The following is an 18,426-nucleotide window of genomic DNA, read 5'->3' on the forward strand; positions in this document are numbered from 1 at the left end:
ATAGCAACATTTGTTGAGTGCCAGTGGCTCACATCTGTAATCCTCGCTAGTCAGGGGTTTGAGATCTGAGGATCGCAATTTGAAGCCAGCCCAGAAAGGAAAGTCCTACATCTAATTAATCACCAAAAATCTGGAAGTGAAACTGTGACTCAGGTAGGAGAGCACCAGCTTTGAGTTAATAAAGCTAAGGGTCAAGCGCCCAGGTGCTGAGTTCAAGCCCCAGAGCTGGCACACACAGAGAGACATTAACATTTGTTTATTTTGTGAATGACAAGGCAAATGTGGAAGATCAATAAGAAAAATCAGTTACCACCAGGAAACTTGTTACATTCAAGGTAAATTTATTCACAACGACAAAAATGATCACAAGAAGTTTAAAAACAGGTATCATAAAGAGGTAAGATGTTAGACAGTGTCTTTTAAAAGTATTTTGTTGGATTTTACACGCATTTCTATTTATGATAGAGTAACAAACAATAAAATGCAGTGATCGTTGGAATTCTGATTGCTTGCATACAAAGTATATGAACTAAAATGCTGAAGCTTTTAGGTTATAAAGGTCTTACCGGAAAACAACAAAGTAAACTAATGATTGAAACAGTATTTCCACATACACATAAATTTACTCACTACATCGAGAAATACGAATTGTATATACTTTTAATTACCTGTCATGTATTTTTTTCCTTTTTACTAAAACGAAAGCAGGAAAAGTAATTTTCTTCTTTTTAATTGACCTCCGAAGATGTACTGTCTAATTCATGAGAAATGTGAAATTTCAGCTGTTTATCCTCCATACTTCTAGGGGATAGGCCCATCATGTCTTCCTGGCTAAGAAAGTCATGGAGCTGGCGAGTGAACTTGGAAATTCCCTGGCTGACAGGCCCGTCGGGCTTGTTACTAGATTTCTTATTTTCTGAGGAGAGATCCTGGTTTTGGCTGTGGTGGTTGTGTGATTCTGCACTGTGGAGATTCATCTCATGCATGTCCCACTCAGCGGGAAACTTGAGATGCTGAGGAAAGAGCTTGAGTGTATCATGGGACTCCTTAGTGTCTGTGTGTGGGGAAAAGTCCTCGTGTGTGAAACGAGGAATGGGGATGACCCTGAGTGTGTCATGGGGCTCCTTGCCTTCCCACTGTTCCTTTTCCTTGTGCTCCCTTTCCTTGACTTCCTTTTCCTTTTCCTTGCCTTCCTTGCTTTCCTTTTCCTTGCCTTCCTTGCCTTCCTTTTCCTTGACTTCTTTTTCCTTGCCTTCCTTTCCTTCCTTTTCCTTGCCTTCCTTGCCTTCCTTCTCCTTGCCTTCCTTCTCCTTGCCTTCCGAATACTCTTCAGTGTGAAGAACGGGGATGACCTTGAGCGTATCGTGGGACTCCTTGCCATCTCCGTGTTCCTCTATCGGCGTGTGCAGAACAGGGATGACCTTGAATGCATCATGGGACTCTTTGCTTTTCGTGTGTGAACTGAGGTCCACCTGTGAACCATTAGGAATAGAGATGACCTTGTATTCATCACCAGACTCCTTGTCTTTAAAGTGTGGACTATAGGCCTTGTGATTAGCCTCAGGTTCAGGGTCAGCCTTGGGTGCACCAGGGGACTCTTTGCTTCTTATGTGTGAGGAATATTCCCCATCACGAGACTGAATCACAGCAAAATGGAAGAAGAATTAGATGGCCAGGCAGGGATGGGAATATTACCATTCCTTCTTTCTTTTTTTCCTTCCTTCCTTCCTTCCTTCCTTCCTTCCTTCCTTCCTTCCTTCCTTCCTTCCTTTTTTTTTCCTTTTGTTTCCCCTCTCTAACTTTTAGGTCATGTCTATACTGAATATGGTCTCAACTTGTTTGAAAGAAAAACCATCAGCCTCTCTATGTACTCTACCAATGTATGGTTTTCTTCCTGTCATATCACTTAGGTATATAATACTACCTATGGGGTTGCCTCGGTACTTCTGATTTACATAAAGAAAAGGTGCATTGAAAGTTCAAATGCAGGAGCCAGATTATAGCTGTGAGGTCTAAGCTTCTCTAGATATTCCAGGTTGAGGTCAACCCAGACAAACAAGTTGGTGACACCCCCAACTCAACAACAACAACAAAAGCTGAGCATGGTGCTATGTGCTTGATATGCCAGCTAGGCAAAAAACATAGGTAGGAAGGTTGAAGTTGTGGTGTGGCTATCCTAAACAAACAAAAATCCTGTGAAAGCTTGCCTAACAAATAACTAAAAACTAACTCAGGTAAAAAGTCTGGGGGTGGGGCCGGGAGTTTGGCCTAGTGGTTAAAGTGCTTGCCTAGCATGCATGAAGACCCGGGTTCAATTCTTCAGTACCACATACATAGAAAAAAAGCCGGAAGTGGTGCTGAGGCTCAAGTGGTAGAGCTCTAGCCTTGAGAAAGTCCAAGGACAGTGCTCAGACCCTGAGCTTAAGCCCAGGACTGGCAAAAAAAAAAAAAAATTTAAAAGTCTGGGGGTACAGGTCAAGGGATTGGTAGAGTTTCTGCCTAGCAAACATGAAGCCCTGGGTTCAAAATGCCAGTAATATACACTCTCACTCCACCCCCCCCAAGAAAAAAAGGAAAGAAAGGAATGTAAAAATGTAGAATAAATAGTAATGGCAGGCCCGATTGGATTGGAATTCTTTGATTCAGGTTCAGTCAGTGTCATTTTGTGATGCTACAACTTCTCTGCGGTGTGCAATTCCAAAACATGACCATTATGGTTGTTTTGGTTTTGTCTTTTTTTTTTTTAATAAATAACTGCCCTCTTCTGAAATCCTTTTGGATTAAAAATAATCAGGTTAGTATAGTGAATGTTTTAGAGTCAGGATTTGGAAAAGCAAATAAAATTATGTCAGGGAAACCCAAGGAAGAAGAACCCACCACATGGAAAGAAGGTGGAACTTCACGGTCATAAATGAAATACGAAAAAAACCCCTTGTTTTGTGCTTGCTGACCGCCAGCGCAAAAGTGCACAGCCTGCTTTCCACGGAGTGAGCCCTGCCCCGAGCCGTGGCTTGCGTCTGTGACGGGACTTACCTGGACATTAGACACTTCGAAGGGTTTAGCCTTCTTCCCCTCTCGACCCCCGTCGTGAACCGCGCCATCCCCACGGCTTTCGTGGCTTTCGTGGCTTTCGTGGCTTTCGTGTGCTATGGCGGGGATCACGGGCGTGAAGACGGGGGCCTCCAGGGCGATCGGGGGAGGCAGGGTGATCACTTCTTCCGAGTCGTGGGTGTGGCGGGAGTCGTCCTTGCGGCGGGAGTCGTCCTTGCGGTGGGAGTCGTCGCCCCGGTGCTCGTCGTGGTGGTGGTTTTCGTGGTGGTCGTGGTGGTCGTGGTGGTCGTGGTGGTCGTGGTGATCGCGATCCGTTTCTTCCGACTCGGAGACGTCCTGGCTGTCCAGGCGTTCTCCTATCTCGTCCTCGTCCAGCTCCTCCAGGTGGCTTTCGCTGGGAGCACTGGAGAAGGTCTGAGAGGGAAAGGCCAGCTGTCAGTGTGGGCCCAGGGTCCTTTCACTCGTGCTTGTTTTTTTTTTTTTTTATGTGGTCTCTTTCCTGGGTGTCTAAGAGCTCCTAGAGCATTTAGAAGCAAAAGCCTTTCAGTGAAAGGACACAGGAAATAAGAGTCTAGAGGGCTTCTCCTACTTTTTGCATGCCAAAGTCATTTGTTTGCAAGCTAGGCACTGGGGAGGTGTGTGTGGGGGGGGAGAGTGGGGGGTTGGCCAGTAACCACAGCTACTTAAGAGGCTGACATTTGACTGAGGAGCCAGGGGCAAAGGAAAGTCTGAGACTCAGCTCCTATCCACCACCCAAAGGCTAGAAGTGGGAGCTGTGGCTCAGTCCACAGTGTGTCAGCCTTGAGCAAAGAAGCCAAGCAAGAATGAAGGCCCTGCGTGCAAGGCTCAGTTCTGGCACACACATACACCTTACACACACACGTTTTACAAGTATTATACCTGAGTAAAACATGCATATTAATACTATTGCTTTGGTTTGAGGGACTTGCTGTGTAGCCCAGTATACATCAGGCTTTGGGTCCCTCCCCCCCACACAAGAGAAGATTGATATTAAAATAAGTAATAAAGTAGGTAAAAGTACTTGCACAATTCAGACATTATGTCATTTGGTAAACTCAGTGACAGACAAATGTGAGCTTGATCATTCTTTTGAAATGAAAAGGCTCAAGGTAACTAAGAATATCTTACATTATGTGTATCAAAACCTATAACCCCTCCCTCCTAGCACCTGGATAGTCAAAAGGTTAACTACAGCTCTAATCTGTGCACCAAATTACACAGTTAATATGTTAAATAACTTAGTAAACATCTTGGGTCCTTTTATACTTTTCTTTTTTCTTTTTGCCAGTTCTGGGGCTTGAACTCAGGGCCTGGGCACTATCCTTGTGCTCAAGGCCAGTGCTCTACCACCTGAGCCACAGTATCACTTCTGGCCTTTTCTGTGTATTTGGTACCTAGGAATTAAACTCAGCCCAGAATTCTACCAGTAGGCCATGCTTCCAGACCTTTTATATGTTTCTTTAAGAATTGTTAACATCTTCAAATGGAATCTTAAGGAAAATACATTCACTTTGCTCAGTAAATATATTTATGATCCTAGTCAAAAAGAATACTTAAGAAAGTGTTGTGCTAGAAATGGAAACATGCTAATCCTGGCTTTGGGATACATTAATGCCATATATTATTTCAGATAATATAATATAATATAATATTTCAGATATTAGATAAGGCATCTTTAGCATACTTTGAGTAAATTGTAAAAGGCTTAAAGTTTCATGTGGTAGGCAAGGGTAGACAGTTTCTGCAACATCAAACTTATCCGAAGTATCTCTATTTCTGACATGTAGTAAATGCAAGGCCTTTTTCCTGAGCAGGTTTTGCAATGGAGATTTGGTGGAAAACTTGTGAGTAATAAGTACTTCATCAAAAGGGAAGGCAGCAATGGCTTCCTTCTTGTCTCCAGTGACAGAACTGTAAAGCCCCAGGGGAACTCACCTCTTGTGGCAAGTCATCAGATTCTTCAGAGGACATCACATTCTGAAGAGAGAAGAACACATGACTTTACATCACCCAGGCTGCCTCAGTAGGGATATCTTTCAACACAAGAATCCAACCAGTGCATTATTTGATATTCTAGGCACATATACCCCACCTGGTGGGAAATCCAGTTGATTTGTCAGAAGCCCCTCCTTAGTTAGCTGTCTGTTGTTGGGTTTTGCTTTGGGCTTTTATTGTTTTTGTTTGTGGTACTGGAGCTTGAACTCAGAGCCTGGGTGCTGTCCTTAAGTGATTTTACTAAAGGGTAGCACTTGACCACTTAAGCTCTACTTCTGGCCTTTTGGTGACTAGAGATAAGAATCTCACTGAATTTCCTTCCCAGGCTTTCTTTGAAATGTGATGGTCAGATCTTAGCCCACCTGAATTGCTAAGAATACAGCTAGGATTACAGGGAGCCATTGGCTCTTGGCTTATTTGTTTTAGTTTTAAAAAATGTATTAATACCTGTGGTGCTAGGAGATTCTTCTTCTCAGATGGATCAGGCGTTAGCCATGAGGCTGCAGCATCTGGGTATTTTTTGTTAAAAAACTGCTAAAAAAAAAAAAGAGATACATTTCTCATTGAAACAATGCCACATAACTCAAGGATCTCAACTCCATAAATGGGAAAAAACAATGACACTTTGCTAATTTCCAACATACACACATGCTACATATTCATATTCAGCCAGAAATAGAAACCCTTTGCTAAAATCATTTTTAAAAATTGCATTGTAAAGGTGATGTACAGAAGGGTTACAATTATGTCAGGTAATGAGTACTTTTTTTTTCCTCCCCCTCCTCTTCCTCCTCCTCCTCCTCCTCCTCCTCCACCTCCTCCTTCTTCTTCTTCTTCTTCTTCTTCTTCTTCTTCTTCTTCTTCTTCTTCTTCTTCTTCTTCTTCTTCTCTCCCCCTCCTCTTCCTCCTTCTCCTTCTCCTCTTCTTCTTCCTCTTGTTCCTCTTCCTCTTGTTCCTCTTCCTCTTGTTCCTCTTCTTCCTCTTCTTCTTCTTCTTCTTCTTCTTCTTCTTCTTCTTCTTCTTCTTCTTCTTCTTCTTCTTCTTCTTCTTCTTCTTCTTCTTCTTCGTCTTGGGGCTTGAACTCAGGGCCTAGGCAGTATCCCTAGCTTCTTTTACTCAAGGCTAGTCCTCTATCACTAGAGCCATAGCTCCACTTCTGGCTTTTTCTGTTTATGTGGGTCCAGAGGACTCAAATCCAGGGCTTCACACATGCTAGGAAAGGAATCTACTCCTAAACAACATTCTCAGCCTGATACGAATCATTTTCTAAGATTGTTTTACCTATTGAGTCCTTGTGATTCTTTTCTAATAAATTCCTTTAGTTTTCCTGTATGACTATTTAGAGTCCTGTTTAATTTATCATGTCTTTTACTATCCATTGGGCTTTCACACTTTATTTAATAAACTCTGTGTGTGTGCGTGTGTGCGCGCGCGCGCGCGCGTGCATGCAAGTGCCAGTAGTACCAAGTAGCAAGTGCCAGTATGGGAGATTGAACTCGGGGCCTTGCATTCTTGCTTGGCTTTTTTGCTCAAGGCTGACACTCATTACTTGAGCCACATTTCCATTTGCAGCTGTTTGCTGTTTAACTGAAGATAAGAGACTCCTAGAGTCTCTTGCTGAAGTGGCTTTGAACACTGATCTTCAGATCTCAGCGCCTAACAAGGGCTGCAGTGTGAGCCGACAGCGTCAGACTTCCTCCCACATTTCTAAATAGCAGGAACAGTGGCTCAGGCACTTTTTCAAAGAGCTTTTTAAGTAGTAGTTCATTTGATCCTCTGAGATGCCATAAGATAGACCATAGCGTTTCCCTTCTCTTACCTTTCAGGAGGCTTAGCCACATTGTGGGTAAGTGGTAAAACAAACAAACAAAAACAAACAGAAGCAAGTATGCCTGGGTCTGGTTGCTAGCTCTGCTTTTGTTTGTTTGTTTGCTTCTCACACCTTCCTTCCTGTTCTAGTTTTGCCAGCTAAATTTTCCTTCAAATAAAAGAGGACCTTAAAGCAGAGGTGCCCAGAATTACTATAGATCTTTGTTTCTGTCCCATGGAAACCAGAAAAGATTTTCTAAGACTGTATTGCATAATATTCCATAGGGTTGCTTAAATGTAAGTTAATGAAAATGAAAATAAATAAATAAAAATTCAGCTGGGTACCAGTGGTTCATCTCTGTGATCCTAGCTACTCAGGAGGTGAGAGCTGAGGGTCAAGGTTTGAAACCAAACCAGGCTGGAAATTCCATGAGACGCTTATCTCCAATTAAGCACTAAAAAAAGCCAGAAGTAGAGCTGTGGCTCAAATGGTAGAGTGCCATCCTTGAATGAAAAAGCTCAGGGACAGTGCTCAGGCCCTGTGTACAAGTGTACAAGTCCCAGCTCTCTCTCTCTCTCTCTCTCTCTCTCTCTCTCTCTCTCTCTCTCTCTCTCTCTCTCTCTCACACACACACACACACACACACACACAACCAATTGAAATCCAATTTCTCAGTTTCTTTAGTCATATGTCTGGTACCTGTTTTATCACACAGTAATACTACAATATTAAGATGGTTACACAAAATTTCTATGGGTCCAAGCTGCCAGAGACATAAATGGAATGGCTTTATAATGCCAAGTTAGTGCATGTGGCAAGTGATGACAATATTTAAGTGCAGATAGGTAGAACTTGTTCTGCACAAATGACATGTGACAGTCTGTTGTGCCAGCCTGAATAATTCCACAGCCAGAGTTTCTGGGAAATAAGTACCAAATGAACAGTTCAGCAGCATGAAGTATCGCTCTCGTAGCTGCTGCAGCTACCAAGTGGGCTTCTCCTAAAGACTTTGCTTGCCTTAGGAAGATGCAAAATCTGCTAGATTAGATGAAGTCTCTGTCTCTATGTCCTGTGTGTGTGCATTCATGGACTTGGTACATGTGGCCACATGTGTGTTTCTGCGACTATCTCTCTGCTCTGTGCCTGTGTTTATGTAGATGTGTCTCTTTCACACACAGATGGTGCATACAATACAGGTGCAGGAAAACTATTAGTTAAACTCATAATTTAAAAATAATATAGAGAAAACATACATAATATTTATATGTGTGTGTACAAATGAATGAATTTAAAAATATTTCTAATGCCAATGGGCTCATCTTCTGGACTGTATTGTTATAGACTTTTCTGTATTTGCTCTGAGGTCAGAGTTTTTGGGATTCTGAGCCTTCATGTCCCTCCACCATGGATAAAACTAGCTTCCTGCTTCTGCATCCTTTCCATACTTTATTCTACTTTACAAACACTAGTTCTTGCCTCTTGCATCGTACCAGGAAATGTTATGTTCCTGGTTTGTTGTTGTGTTTAACATCTGTGCTCCTAAATCAGGTAGGAAATAGAAATGCCCACTTTCCATTGATCACGACAAACACCTCTTACTCTCTTCATTAAGCCGAGAAATCCATGCGTGCAGGGACCCCCACGCAGCTCTATACTGGCTTTCATTACATTTATCTGGAATTAAACTCAGTTCTCTTTTGTCCCTGCTCCCAAGACAAAACTCATTTGTTATTTGGCAGGCACGGTTTTATCTATTGTGGAGGGGAAAGTACATTGAAGATGCTGATCAAACTGTTGTAATGAATAAAGAATTGGATTTGGTCTTAGGCTTAGAAAAATGTCAGCAGATAAGCACAATAAATACAAGCAGTACAAACAGACTCTTCACAATGAGCTTCTTAGCAAACATCTTTGTGGGCCTACCAACCATTCTGGTCAATGGGTGAGGTGAACTTTAAACTCACTTTTACTAACTAGAGCAGCAAGTGACATTTTCTGCTTCTAGAAACATCATGTTGACTCCTGAAAAGCAAAAGTCACACACATTTATAAAACTCATTTGAGTTTTATATCATTGAGCAATGATAGCCTGGGCATTATTTTATGTATGAACAAACTTAATTCACAAGTCTAGATCTATAGCAGACAGTGGATAAATACTCACAAATGAACAAGCTTGAGTGCAAAGCCATTAGCAAGCTTGATTGTAATGGGTAATTTTTGTAGCACCCCTTAGAAAAATTGCATAAATGCTTGCATGGAATGATCAAGCCAGAAGAGGCTTACCTGTGTTTCTTCAGAGCTGCCAGACTCAATCTGCTTAAGCTTGGAAAGAAAAAAGGAGAAGAAAAAATAATAATGTAAATGTATACTTCGCACAAAATTCCTGGGTGTATTTCAAGAATTTCTCTAAGATTCTAAGGTTGTACTTACTGGGAGGGAATAGGTAATGCCTATGAGGCAAAAGAAAATCACTTCAATTTTCATGATTGTGATTTTTCCTGCAAAATATTTGGAAAGGAATATTTAATATCTTACAACGATAGGGTTAAGAGGTATCTTTTTTTATACGGCCGCATGACAAAATAATCACAAGTTAAGAACATTCTAGTGGAATTTTTTCTACTCCTTAAAGGAAGCTTTTCTTTTTACTGTGGATTTTTTTCCGAGTTAGAATTTACAGTTTCCTCCCTTCTCTTTCACTTGACAAGGGATAGGAGAATTTTACATGTTTATAGTTACTTAACTTTAAATTTAGAGGGCTAGAGAGTCTACTATGACTCCCTTCTATTTCCAGCTACTGAAACCCCCAAACAGATCAGCAGTGATTTAATAAATTAAAACAATACATTTTTTCAAGGAAGAAGAAAGAATAAGGAAATAAAAGTAGGAGAGAAATTTGCTTTGTCTACTTTTCCAACATGCATTTTAGATGTGATTTTTAGTTTAAGTTATTAAGAGAATGATACTTAGGTGAATGAACAAGCATTTGGAAGTTAATTATTTAAGAAAAATATTTTAAAAATTTTAAATGAAAAGGGAACATTGTAAACAGCCAACGACTATTTTATTTGTGACAAGAAGTCTACATAGTGTCCTGCAGAACTCTTAGTGGAAATTTTAAGAGCTTAATTCAGAAGTAAGATATTAAGGAAGGGCTCAGAGTTTTATATTCCTTGAAACTGAAATAAATAAAAACATCAAAATTGAACATTATCGATGGCTTACATGATCAAAGATGATCCTTTTTTAATTCCCTACATAATAATCTATTAAGTGCTGCAGCTATAATTAATTATTCCAAAGAATTTTCCCTTTTTTTCTTGATTGAAAGCAAGGATTTCAGTCCTTTTGGAGAAGGACTGAAGTATTTTTTGGGGTGATAGTCAAGTCTTTTTAAGGTTTGTATTTCAAAATACCTGGAAGCTTTGAATCAGGAGACCTATAATATATCTATCTGACCTGCTTATTCAAAAAGACAAGCAGGATTCAAGACAGATTAATAGCATTACATATGATCTTCCTAAACCTTCCACTAGCCCCCATTCAATTCAAATGCGTGTATGCCCTGCTACACCATAGCTGCAGGCTTACCTTGGCGGGGAGAATCCCTGCCTGAGGATTCCGTGCTCCCTGCCTGCTCCTGCTGCTCCCAGCCCAGATCTCCCAGAATTTAAAGGCTGCTCCAGACACTCTCCACCAATACAGAGAGGCCAAGTGATGCGCCCCGCCCACCTGGTCCCACACTTCCCCTTCTGGTATTGTGGTTGAAAAAAAAAAAACACCAACCAAACCAAACACACACACACACACACACACACACACACAGGTTTCTACAGTTAAAACATTAGTTATATGCTTTTCATTGGTAGGATTCAGTTGTTCTTTTTATTGATAATTTCTGAATTAGCATAGAAATATTTAATACACTAAATAGGATGGATTTTTTTTTAAAGTTACTGATAATGTTCATGTCTGCAACCACATTTGTCTCTATCGTATTTTTTTGTGTGTTGAAACATACTTTATTAAAAAGAATAGTGTTTCAAATGTGAAGTAAGGATAGTTTTATTCACTCTTGTTGAAGTTGATAAATGATTTTTCAAAAGCTTGATCATAGTTTCTAATTTTTTCTGGTCTTCATGCCTGCCCTGGAGCAAGAGCTTAGGAACTCAGGGCCTGAGCTTCTTCTGACCAAGGCTAGTACTCTATCACTGGAACCACAGCTCCACTTCCAGCATTTTTGGAGGTAAGTCTCATAGACTTTCCTGCCCAGGCTGGCTTGGAACTGTGATCCTCAGATCTTAGCCTCCTAAGTAGTTACAGCTGTGATCCACTCGCTGGCACCCAGTGCTGCAGCTGATCATTTAATTTATAGGAACGACATTAAGGACACGGGCAAAGTGGCCTTTCAGTGCCATTGCAAAGGTCTGAATCTTTATTTATATAATGTAAGTTACTTGCTGGTGAAGAATATCTAGAAACCATATCACTAAGACAGATGAAGAGCACTTGGTTTTGAATTACAGAAGGAAGGCAGTTTCTGACTGAACCTACTTCATTGAAATTTCAGGAACCAGACTACAGCTTTCAGTTTCATTGCCACAATTGACCTGTGTGACCTTGAACAAATCGCATAACCTACTTATACTTGTTTCCTCATCTGATAATTGCACATTTGATTGCCTATCTGTAGGATTGTTCAAAATTGTGAGTTAGTGTGAGTATGACACTAATAACATGTGGCACATTTTTGGTCTGATGTCCCTGCATACTTGAAGGACTGCATTGTGTTAATTATTATGGGCATTTTGGGCATGAGAAGGTCATTCTGATTTGTATGTCTTTAAATAGAATGTGCTCTTAGAATGAGCAGACATGTGAGATCTTAAAACTAAATACATTAAAGAATAACTTGTGCATCTCTATAGGAATTGGATACATTTCTGAATTGTCTTTTTCTAGATTTTCTCCCAGAATATATAGTTAGCTAGTAACTAAGAAAAGAAAAAAGAGTTTATATTAACGAAGCTTTCCTGAGAATTTAAATAGCGTTTGAGAGGCCGGGAGTTTGGCCTAGTGGTAAGAGTGCTTGTTTAGCATGCACGAAGATTTGAGTCCTTGCTACCACATACATAGAAAACGCTGGAAGTGGTGCTGTGGCTCAAGTGGGAGAGCACTAGGCCTTGAGAAAGCCCAAGGACAGTGCTCAGGCCAGAATTCAAGGCCTGGGACTGGCCAAAAAAAAGTGAGAGAAAATTATGGGTGAAGTCTAAATAGTAGAGCAAAATTCAGGTGTAGCTGAGCTATGGGCCTATTTTAAACACCATTATCTTGACATGCTCATTTTTTCATCAGTTGTGAAATAAAATTTCCTTCACACTTGATTGTAAGAACCCGTGCGAATAGATGAAAGGTAATCTCTCCTATCATATTAGTTCCGAATATCAGTTCTGTTTGCCAGTTATTATTTTTAAGATATATGTAAAATAATTTCCTGCAGATTCAGTAGTATAAATAATCCATAAGTTTTCTTTTTTCTTTTCTTTTTTTTTTTTGCTAGTCCTGAGGCTTGAATTTGAGGCCTGGGCGCTATCCCTGAGCTTCTTTTGCTCAAGGCTAACACTTTACCATTAAAGCCACAGCATCACTTCTGGCCTTTTCTGTTTATGTGATAGTGAGGAATCAAATCCAAAGCTTCATGTATGCTACGCAAACACTCTACCAACTAAGCCACATTCCTAGCCCAATCCATAGGATTTCTAAACACTTGGTGAGGTAGAAAATTTATCTCTTGGAAGTACTTCCAAATGAATTGATCTTGTTGAATAAATAATTTATACATTACTAATAGTTATAAACATATTAATCACATAGAATGTGAAGTTGCAATGGAAATTTCTTGTGTTTTTAAAATGTTTTTCCTCCCTGTTTAACTACATTGTCCACATAAGTTTGTTATCTTTTCAATTTAGTGGCAGGAAATCCACAAATTATAAAAACAACAAGATTTCTACCGAGCATTTTGTGGTTTACCCTGTGTCTACTGGAATGATTTAGTGTGAGTTAGAGTTATAGGAATAGATGTTGTTGGAGCTCAGCCATCTCCATGTGAACTATATGACCCTTGGTTGGACTGTCCTGTTGTAGCTCCAGAGGGCCACATGATGGCGCACTTCCAAAAAGTAATCTAGACCATCGTCAGTTACTACTTTTCTCATGACAGGAACAGAGAAAATGAGCCTTCTCCTTGTCAAAACTGTAACACCGTTGCAGAGACCTCCATTTCAGGGGAGGAAATTTTTTCCAAGTGGGACGACACTACATCATCAGAGTCAGAGAGCTAGAGAACACAGCTCACACACAACAGCTCTGACAAGGATCTCAGCAATGTCAGGGTGACACAATCTTTTTCTTCCCCCTTCCTCCACTGAAAAGGTCACTAGTTCTCAGGTCTCACTCAGCCATTCCTTGTGAATCTATGGTTAAAGATGGAGTTTGGAAGAGTTTAATTATGAGTGATTGTTGTTCTTAATGTACTATGTTTTTTTTCTCTTCTCTTTTGTTGCCCTTTGGTTAATCTCATATTATTACAGTATCTGACTTTGTTCCCTGATATATTGTATATATGTTTATTTGTTTATTTGAAACAGCAAAGGGAAGAGGGGAAAAGGGGTTTGGCACACTTTAGAGTTGAAAAGAGAAACTGGTGTGTAATGGAGGTAATTCAGCAAAGTGTGAACAGGCACTTTTGACTTTAGTCGAGGTGTGTCTTGTTTGTTTGTACCCAAATGTGCCTCTAACATCTTAGAGCAAGATTTCCCATGGTCATAATTAATATGTTAAATAATTTCAACCTGCTCAATCTGTACAGCTTCAGCCTGCTCAAATGTACAGTTTCCATCCTTTTCTTTGTGTTTGCAAACATGAACTGTACAAAGGGATTTTACTGACTTATTTCCATACATACATATACTTTAACAAATGTAATATACTTTAACAAATTTGACTTCTCAGTTGCTTTGTGGTCTATTGACTTATCTCCTCTTTTAAAAAATGTTTAGGGGGGGCTGGGAGTTTGGCCTAGTGGTAGAGTGCTTGCCTAGCATGCACTAAGACCCGGGTTCGATTCCTCGGTACCCCACATGCATAGCAAAAAGCCGGAAGTGGTGCTGAGCCTCAAGTGGTAGAGCTCTAGCCTTGAGAAAGTCCAAGGACAGTGCTCAGGCCCTGAGCTCAAGCCCAGGACTGGCAAAAAAAAATGTTTAGGGGATTGCACTATGCTATTTTAATACATGCATGAAATGTATGCTGATCACATGTACCTTCTATGACTCGGACCTTTCTTCACCTCATCTCCAAACAGTCCCCTCTTATATTCATTCAGGATATCTATCTATCTATCTATCCATCCATCTATCTATCTATCTATCTATCTATCTATCTATCTATCTATCTATCTATCTACTGATATATAACAACATATTTTTTTAAGTTTTGGATGGCACAGATGAGAGGAAATATGTGAGATTTCCTTTTCCAGTCTACTTATGTGACGTTAACACAATAGTTTCCATTTCTATCCATTGTCCTGCAAATTACATAATTTAATCTTCCTTATGGCTAAATGATACAATAGTATAACTATTGTTACAGTAAACATTCATGTGTGGGTATCTCTAATGTATGTTAACTTACATTATTTAGTGCAGCAGGATCATGGCTGCTTGTCAGAGTCAAAAGATCCAAATGTCCAAATTCCTTGGAAATCTCATCCATGAAAAGAAGAAACTTAGTTATAAAACTGTTGAGGAACAGCTGGGTTACCAGTAATATTCTAAGGCACAATACATTGAAAATATATAAAAGTTAAAACAGTGTGTATAAAACTTTATTCTTTTTATTAAAACAATGTGAATTTTACATTATGCTTATTCCATAAAGTTTGTGTGCCAGCATATCTATTCAACGAATTAACAAATTTGATGCTATCATAAAAATGTATGCAATTTTATGTGATTTTTTTGGTTGCTTTTATAAAAGTCCCATATAATGTATTTGTCCAGATTCCCTTAGAAATCACTTTCATGCTGAACAGATTACACCTGAGAACTTTAAACAAGATTGCTCTGCTCAAAGGTTTTGCTTTATGCTTGAAATAGCCTTGACTATGACTTCCCATTTAGGCTTCACTGCATTGCTGACGTGACAGCCATGAAACACCACTGCAGACATTGGGCTTCCCCAGAGCCTGGGATGGCAGGCACGACTCACTTCATCCAGTCATAGACCAAGATAAAGTCTCACTAACTAATATTTTGAGCAGGGCTGCCCTTTAAATATGATCCTCCAGTATCTGCTTCTCAAGGAGTTACATTTACAAACTTGAGCCTCTGTGCTTGGCATGGTTCACTGTCTTTTAATCACAGACAAAAAAATGTTAATGAGCATTGTAAATATATCATATAAAACTAAAATAAAAAATGATTTTGTAAAGCAGATTCATCCGTCTAAACATTTGACTTTGAAAGTCAGTGTCTTCATGACAAAGATTTTCGATCCTTATCTCCCACAAGTGAATTTTCTAGAGGCTTTTTTTTTTGGTTTCTTTTTTGTTTTTTTTTCTGAGCCTGGGGAGGGTTTTATTACACCCAAAGTGGGAGACTAGAATTGAAAAGGTGGACTGTTTCTTTCCTGGAAAATGCCTTCTGTGGTTTTAGGGGCAGTTTCTTTGCCAAAGAGATCAGGCCTACCAGGCCCAATCATAATCTAGACATGTTTTTAGATTTTTCTTTCCCACAATCACATCCTCTTTATTTCAAAGCATGTGTGGATGTCACTAGTCTAGGCAATCTATTCATATCACTTCGTAGGCCATAAAATTGTTCAAGCGCAATCTACAATCCATGCCCGGGACCAAAACCTCTGCTTCTCTTGCTTATTTCATACCCAACACAATTTCCCCTACTTTGTCACAAAAGTACTTCTTTGAAATTACATTGTCAGCATTTACTTTTCCTGTGACAACAAGCAGCAAGACTGAGGCTTCTGTTTTGACATGTTCCCTCAGAAAACAAGCTATCATTGTTGTATTTGCAATCTATGGGTTTGGAACTGAAGGACTAATTGTTATTTGCTGTTATTATTAAGTATGTAAAAAGATATTCAAAATAACAACAAAAATAACAATGCCATTTTGATATGCAAGTTCTAAAAATTTGAAAATAAGGTTTATATCTAAATATACCTTAAGTTCCATATTCCTAATTGTATGAGGGTTTATATGAATTTTTTGAGATCAAATATCTAAATATTTAGCATTAGTTACTTACTTTTCTAGTTACATCTATAAACTGATTTGATTCACTCTTTCAAAAAATATTCTTAGGATCAGTGAGGCACCGGGGACAAAGTATCTGCTTAAACCACTGGGATTAGAAAAACCTTACAAAGCAAAGCTTTGGTGTTCTACATTCAGTAGAGGATTGGTTATGGTGCTCATATCTTTTTTGGAATATTAGATATAACGTACATTAAAAAAATCTCATACATTATTTAAATCTTGTATTTTATGTGTTCCATCAAAATATTATTATTGTTATTATTATTATTATTAGTTCAATCCAAGGATGACTGTTAAGCTGTAAAGTCATAAATACCCAGCTTTGTTCAAACTTGGCTAAAACAGCAGAAAAACCAATGAAACACAACAAAAACTATATAATAATTGTTTGGTACAAAAAGTTTCTTAAACAGTTTTATCTCTAACAATTTCAAATCTAATACAAATTTAAAGGTTTACTTTTTTAAAATGTTATTTTAATGTATAGAGGGGTTACAGTTATACTCACCAGATAGAAGGTGTATTATTTCTCACACATTGATACCCCTCCTCATGTTTTTGTCCCCATTTCCCTCCCCTTACCCCCTTCCCTGATCTTTTCCCCCTCCAATTTCAAATAAATAAACATATATATAATATACTATGTAACAAAATCAGATACTGTACCAATATGAGATTAACCAAAGGGCAAGAGAAGAGGAGAGAAAAACATAGTACGTTAAGAACAATAGTCACTCATAATTAAGCTCTTGTTTCCATGTCCTTGAGGCCCATTAATTTGGCCTCATCCTATATGGCCTTATGTATCCAGGGTTTGAGCTATTAAGGTTTACTTTTTTGTTTTAACAGATGCTTTTCATTTAGTAGAATATCATTTAAGAGTCCTGAACTATATATGTGTGAGACTGTTGATCTCAATTTCTGAATCACGGATGAACACGCGCTTCTATTGATCATTGATTGATACCCTTAGCTTCCTAGAGAATACATAACATACAATGACTTTCAGTACTACTTTTCTCGATTCTCTAACCCTGAAGCAAATTCCTTCTTATATTTTAACTGATAACATATCAAGAGATAGGTATATTTCATAGTTAACCTTACATATTACTATATTATAGTACTGTATTTAAATTCCTTATTGTACCCCTAAGAATTGCAGCAAGTGCTGCTGAATGTATACCAAAGCGTTATCTTCTTTAGAGTAGTTGCTGTGAGGCCTCAGCCCAGCTGATACTCCTTTTCCCAGCCTCTACATCCAAGGGTGGCCATGGAAACAGAACACATCTGTTTCATTTCTTACAAATGGAATGTAAACTGAAGTGATGTATTCTACTTCTACATTCCACTATGTGCCTCCATAATCCTCTTTCTTAACTGGTGTCCAAATGGGGAGAACTCTGAAGCATTTTTATAGGGCAGGGCCCAAAGAAAACACAACTTGAGTTTTCTATTGACCAAGGATGAAAGTTTTCTCTTGATACTACTTTTAATTTTCCTTTGGTACCAGGAGATGAATAAGCCTTAATGAAGGTTTTAGTGGAAAGTGTCCGATGCTGGAAATGAAATACATTACTTTTTCATTGCCTAAACCACAAGCTTAATTAAATATTATTCATTTAGGCTACTCTCATTACCATCACTTCTCCCTAGATAATAAATTGACTTTTCAATAGGTGCAAATTGTTCACACCACATTATTTGCTTCATTTATTAATTAGGCTACCAGAGTTGGGTTTTTTTTGTTTGTTCTTGTTTATATTTGTTGGCTTGGATTCATTTTGCTTTTTCAGCCTGCTTTCCAAGTTGAAGATAGATACAGGTAAAGAAGAAGGGAGCATCAACCTATTTGGTGATATTTATAAACGTAAAGATCATGTTCTCCACAGTGGTAGAGACTTCTGTTTACTGGTAAAGATTTGTGTACAGATTAATTTTAGACCTAGTCACTTCCTACCAGATCAAATATTGTGTGGGTTGTCAATTCTAGGAAGGGTGATGAATTTTAAAATTGTACTATCATAATATTGGGAAGACCATAATGACCATAATTAGAAGAAACAGTAAGGTTAGGTTAGAAAATGTTTACGACTGGGAGCTAGAGTTTTGACCCTTTCCTGTGTACTTCCTTGATATTACCTAACCATTGAAGGACTTTGGTCTGTGGATCGTAGCTTGGCTAAGGGGTTAGACAAAGTTTTTG

General features: G+C 39.0%; 1 protein-coding gene across 3 annotated transcripts; it reads right to left on the reverse strand.

Annotated features, from left to right (window-relative positions):
- Positions 1–321: 321 nt before the first annotated feature.
- On the reverse strand, positions 322–17,491 carry Spp1 (secreted phosphoprotein 1). 3 transcript variants are annotated; one of them, XM_090343224.1, is made up of 8 exons: positions 17,407–17,491; positions 14,576–14,647; positions 9,311–9,378; positions 9,164–9,202; positions 5,515–5,601; positions 5,008–5,049; positions 3,034–3,465; positions 322–1,472 (listed from the first exon to the last, which is right to left on the reverse strand). In XM_090343224.1, the coding sequence occupies exons 3-8, from the start codon at positions 9,362–9,364 to the stop codon at positions 729–731; spliced, it is 1,398 nt and encodes a 465-aa protein (XP_090199350.1). In that variant the 5' UTR covers positions 9,365–9,378; positions 14,576–14,647; positions 17,407–17,491; the 3' UTR covers positions 322–728. The 3 variants fall into 3 exon arrangements, with proteins under 3 accessions (XP_090199350.1, XP_090199351.1, XP_090199349.1); XM_090343225.1 differs by lacking the exons at positions 14,576–14,647; positions 17,407–17,491 and adding an exon at positions 10,472–10,535 and having other exon boundaries at positions 5,515–5,598; XM_090343223.1 differs by lacking the exons at positions 14,576–14,647; positions 17,407–17,491 and adding an exon at positions 10,472–10,535.
- Between the last annotated feature and the right edge of the window lie 935 nt (positions 17,492–18,426).

The sequence above is a fragment of the Megascapheus bottae genome, chromosome 13, assembly GCF_031878675.1.
Source record: "Megascapheus bottae isolate mThoBot1 chromosome 13, mThoBot2.hap1, whole genome shotgun sequence".
Classification (NCBI taxonomy): domain Eukaryota; kingdom Metazoa; phylum Chordata; class Mammalia; order Rodentia; family Geomyidae; genus Megascapheus; species Megascapheus bottae.

Coding starts and splice junctions, on each gene's coding strand:
- Spp1 (XM_090343224.1), bottom strand. CDS start 9,364: ATGAAAATTGAAGTGATTTTCTTTTGCCTCATAGGCATTACCTATTCC. Junction 5,602..9,163: donor GCAGCTCTGAAGAAACACAG/GTAAGCCTCTTC, acceptor TTTTTTTTTTAG/CAGTTTTTTAACAAAAAATA. Junction 3,466..5,007: donor CTGATGACTTGCCACAAGAG/GTGAGTTCCCCT, acceptor TTTCCCTCTCAG/ACCTTCTCCAGTGCTCCCAG.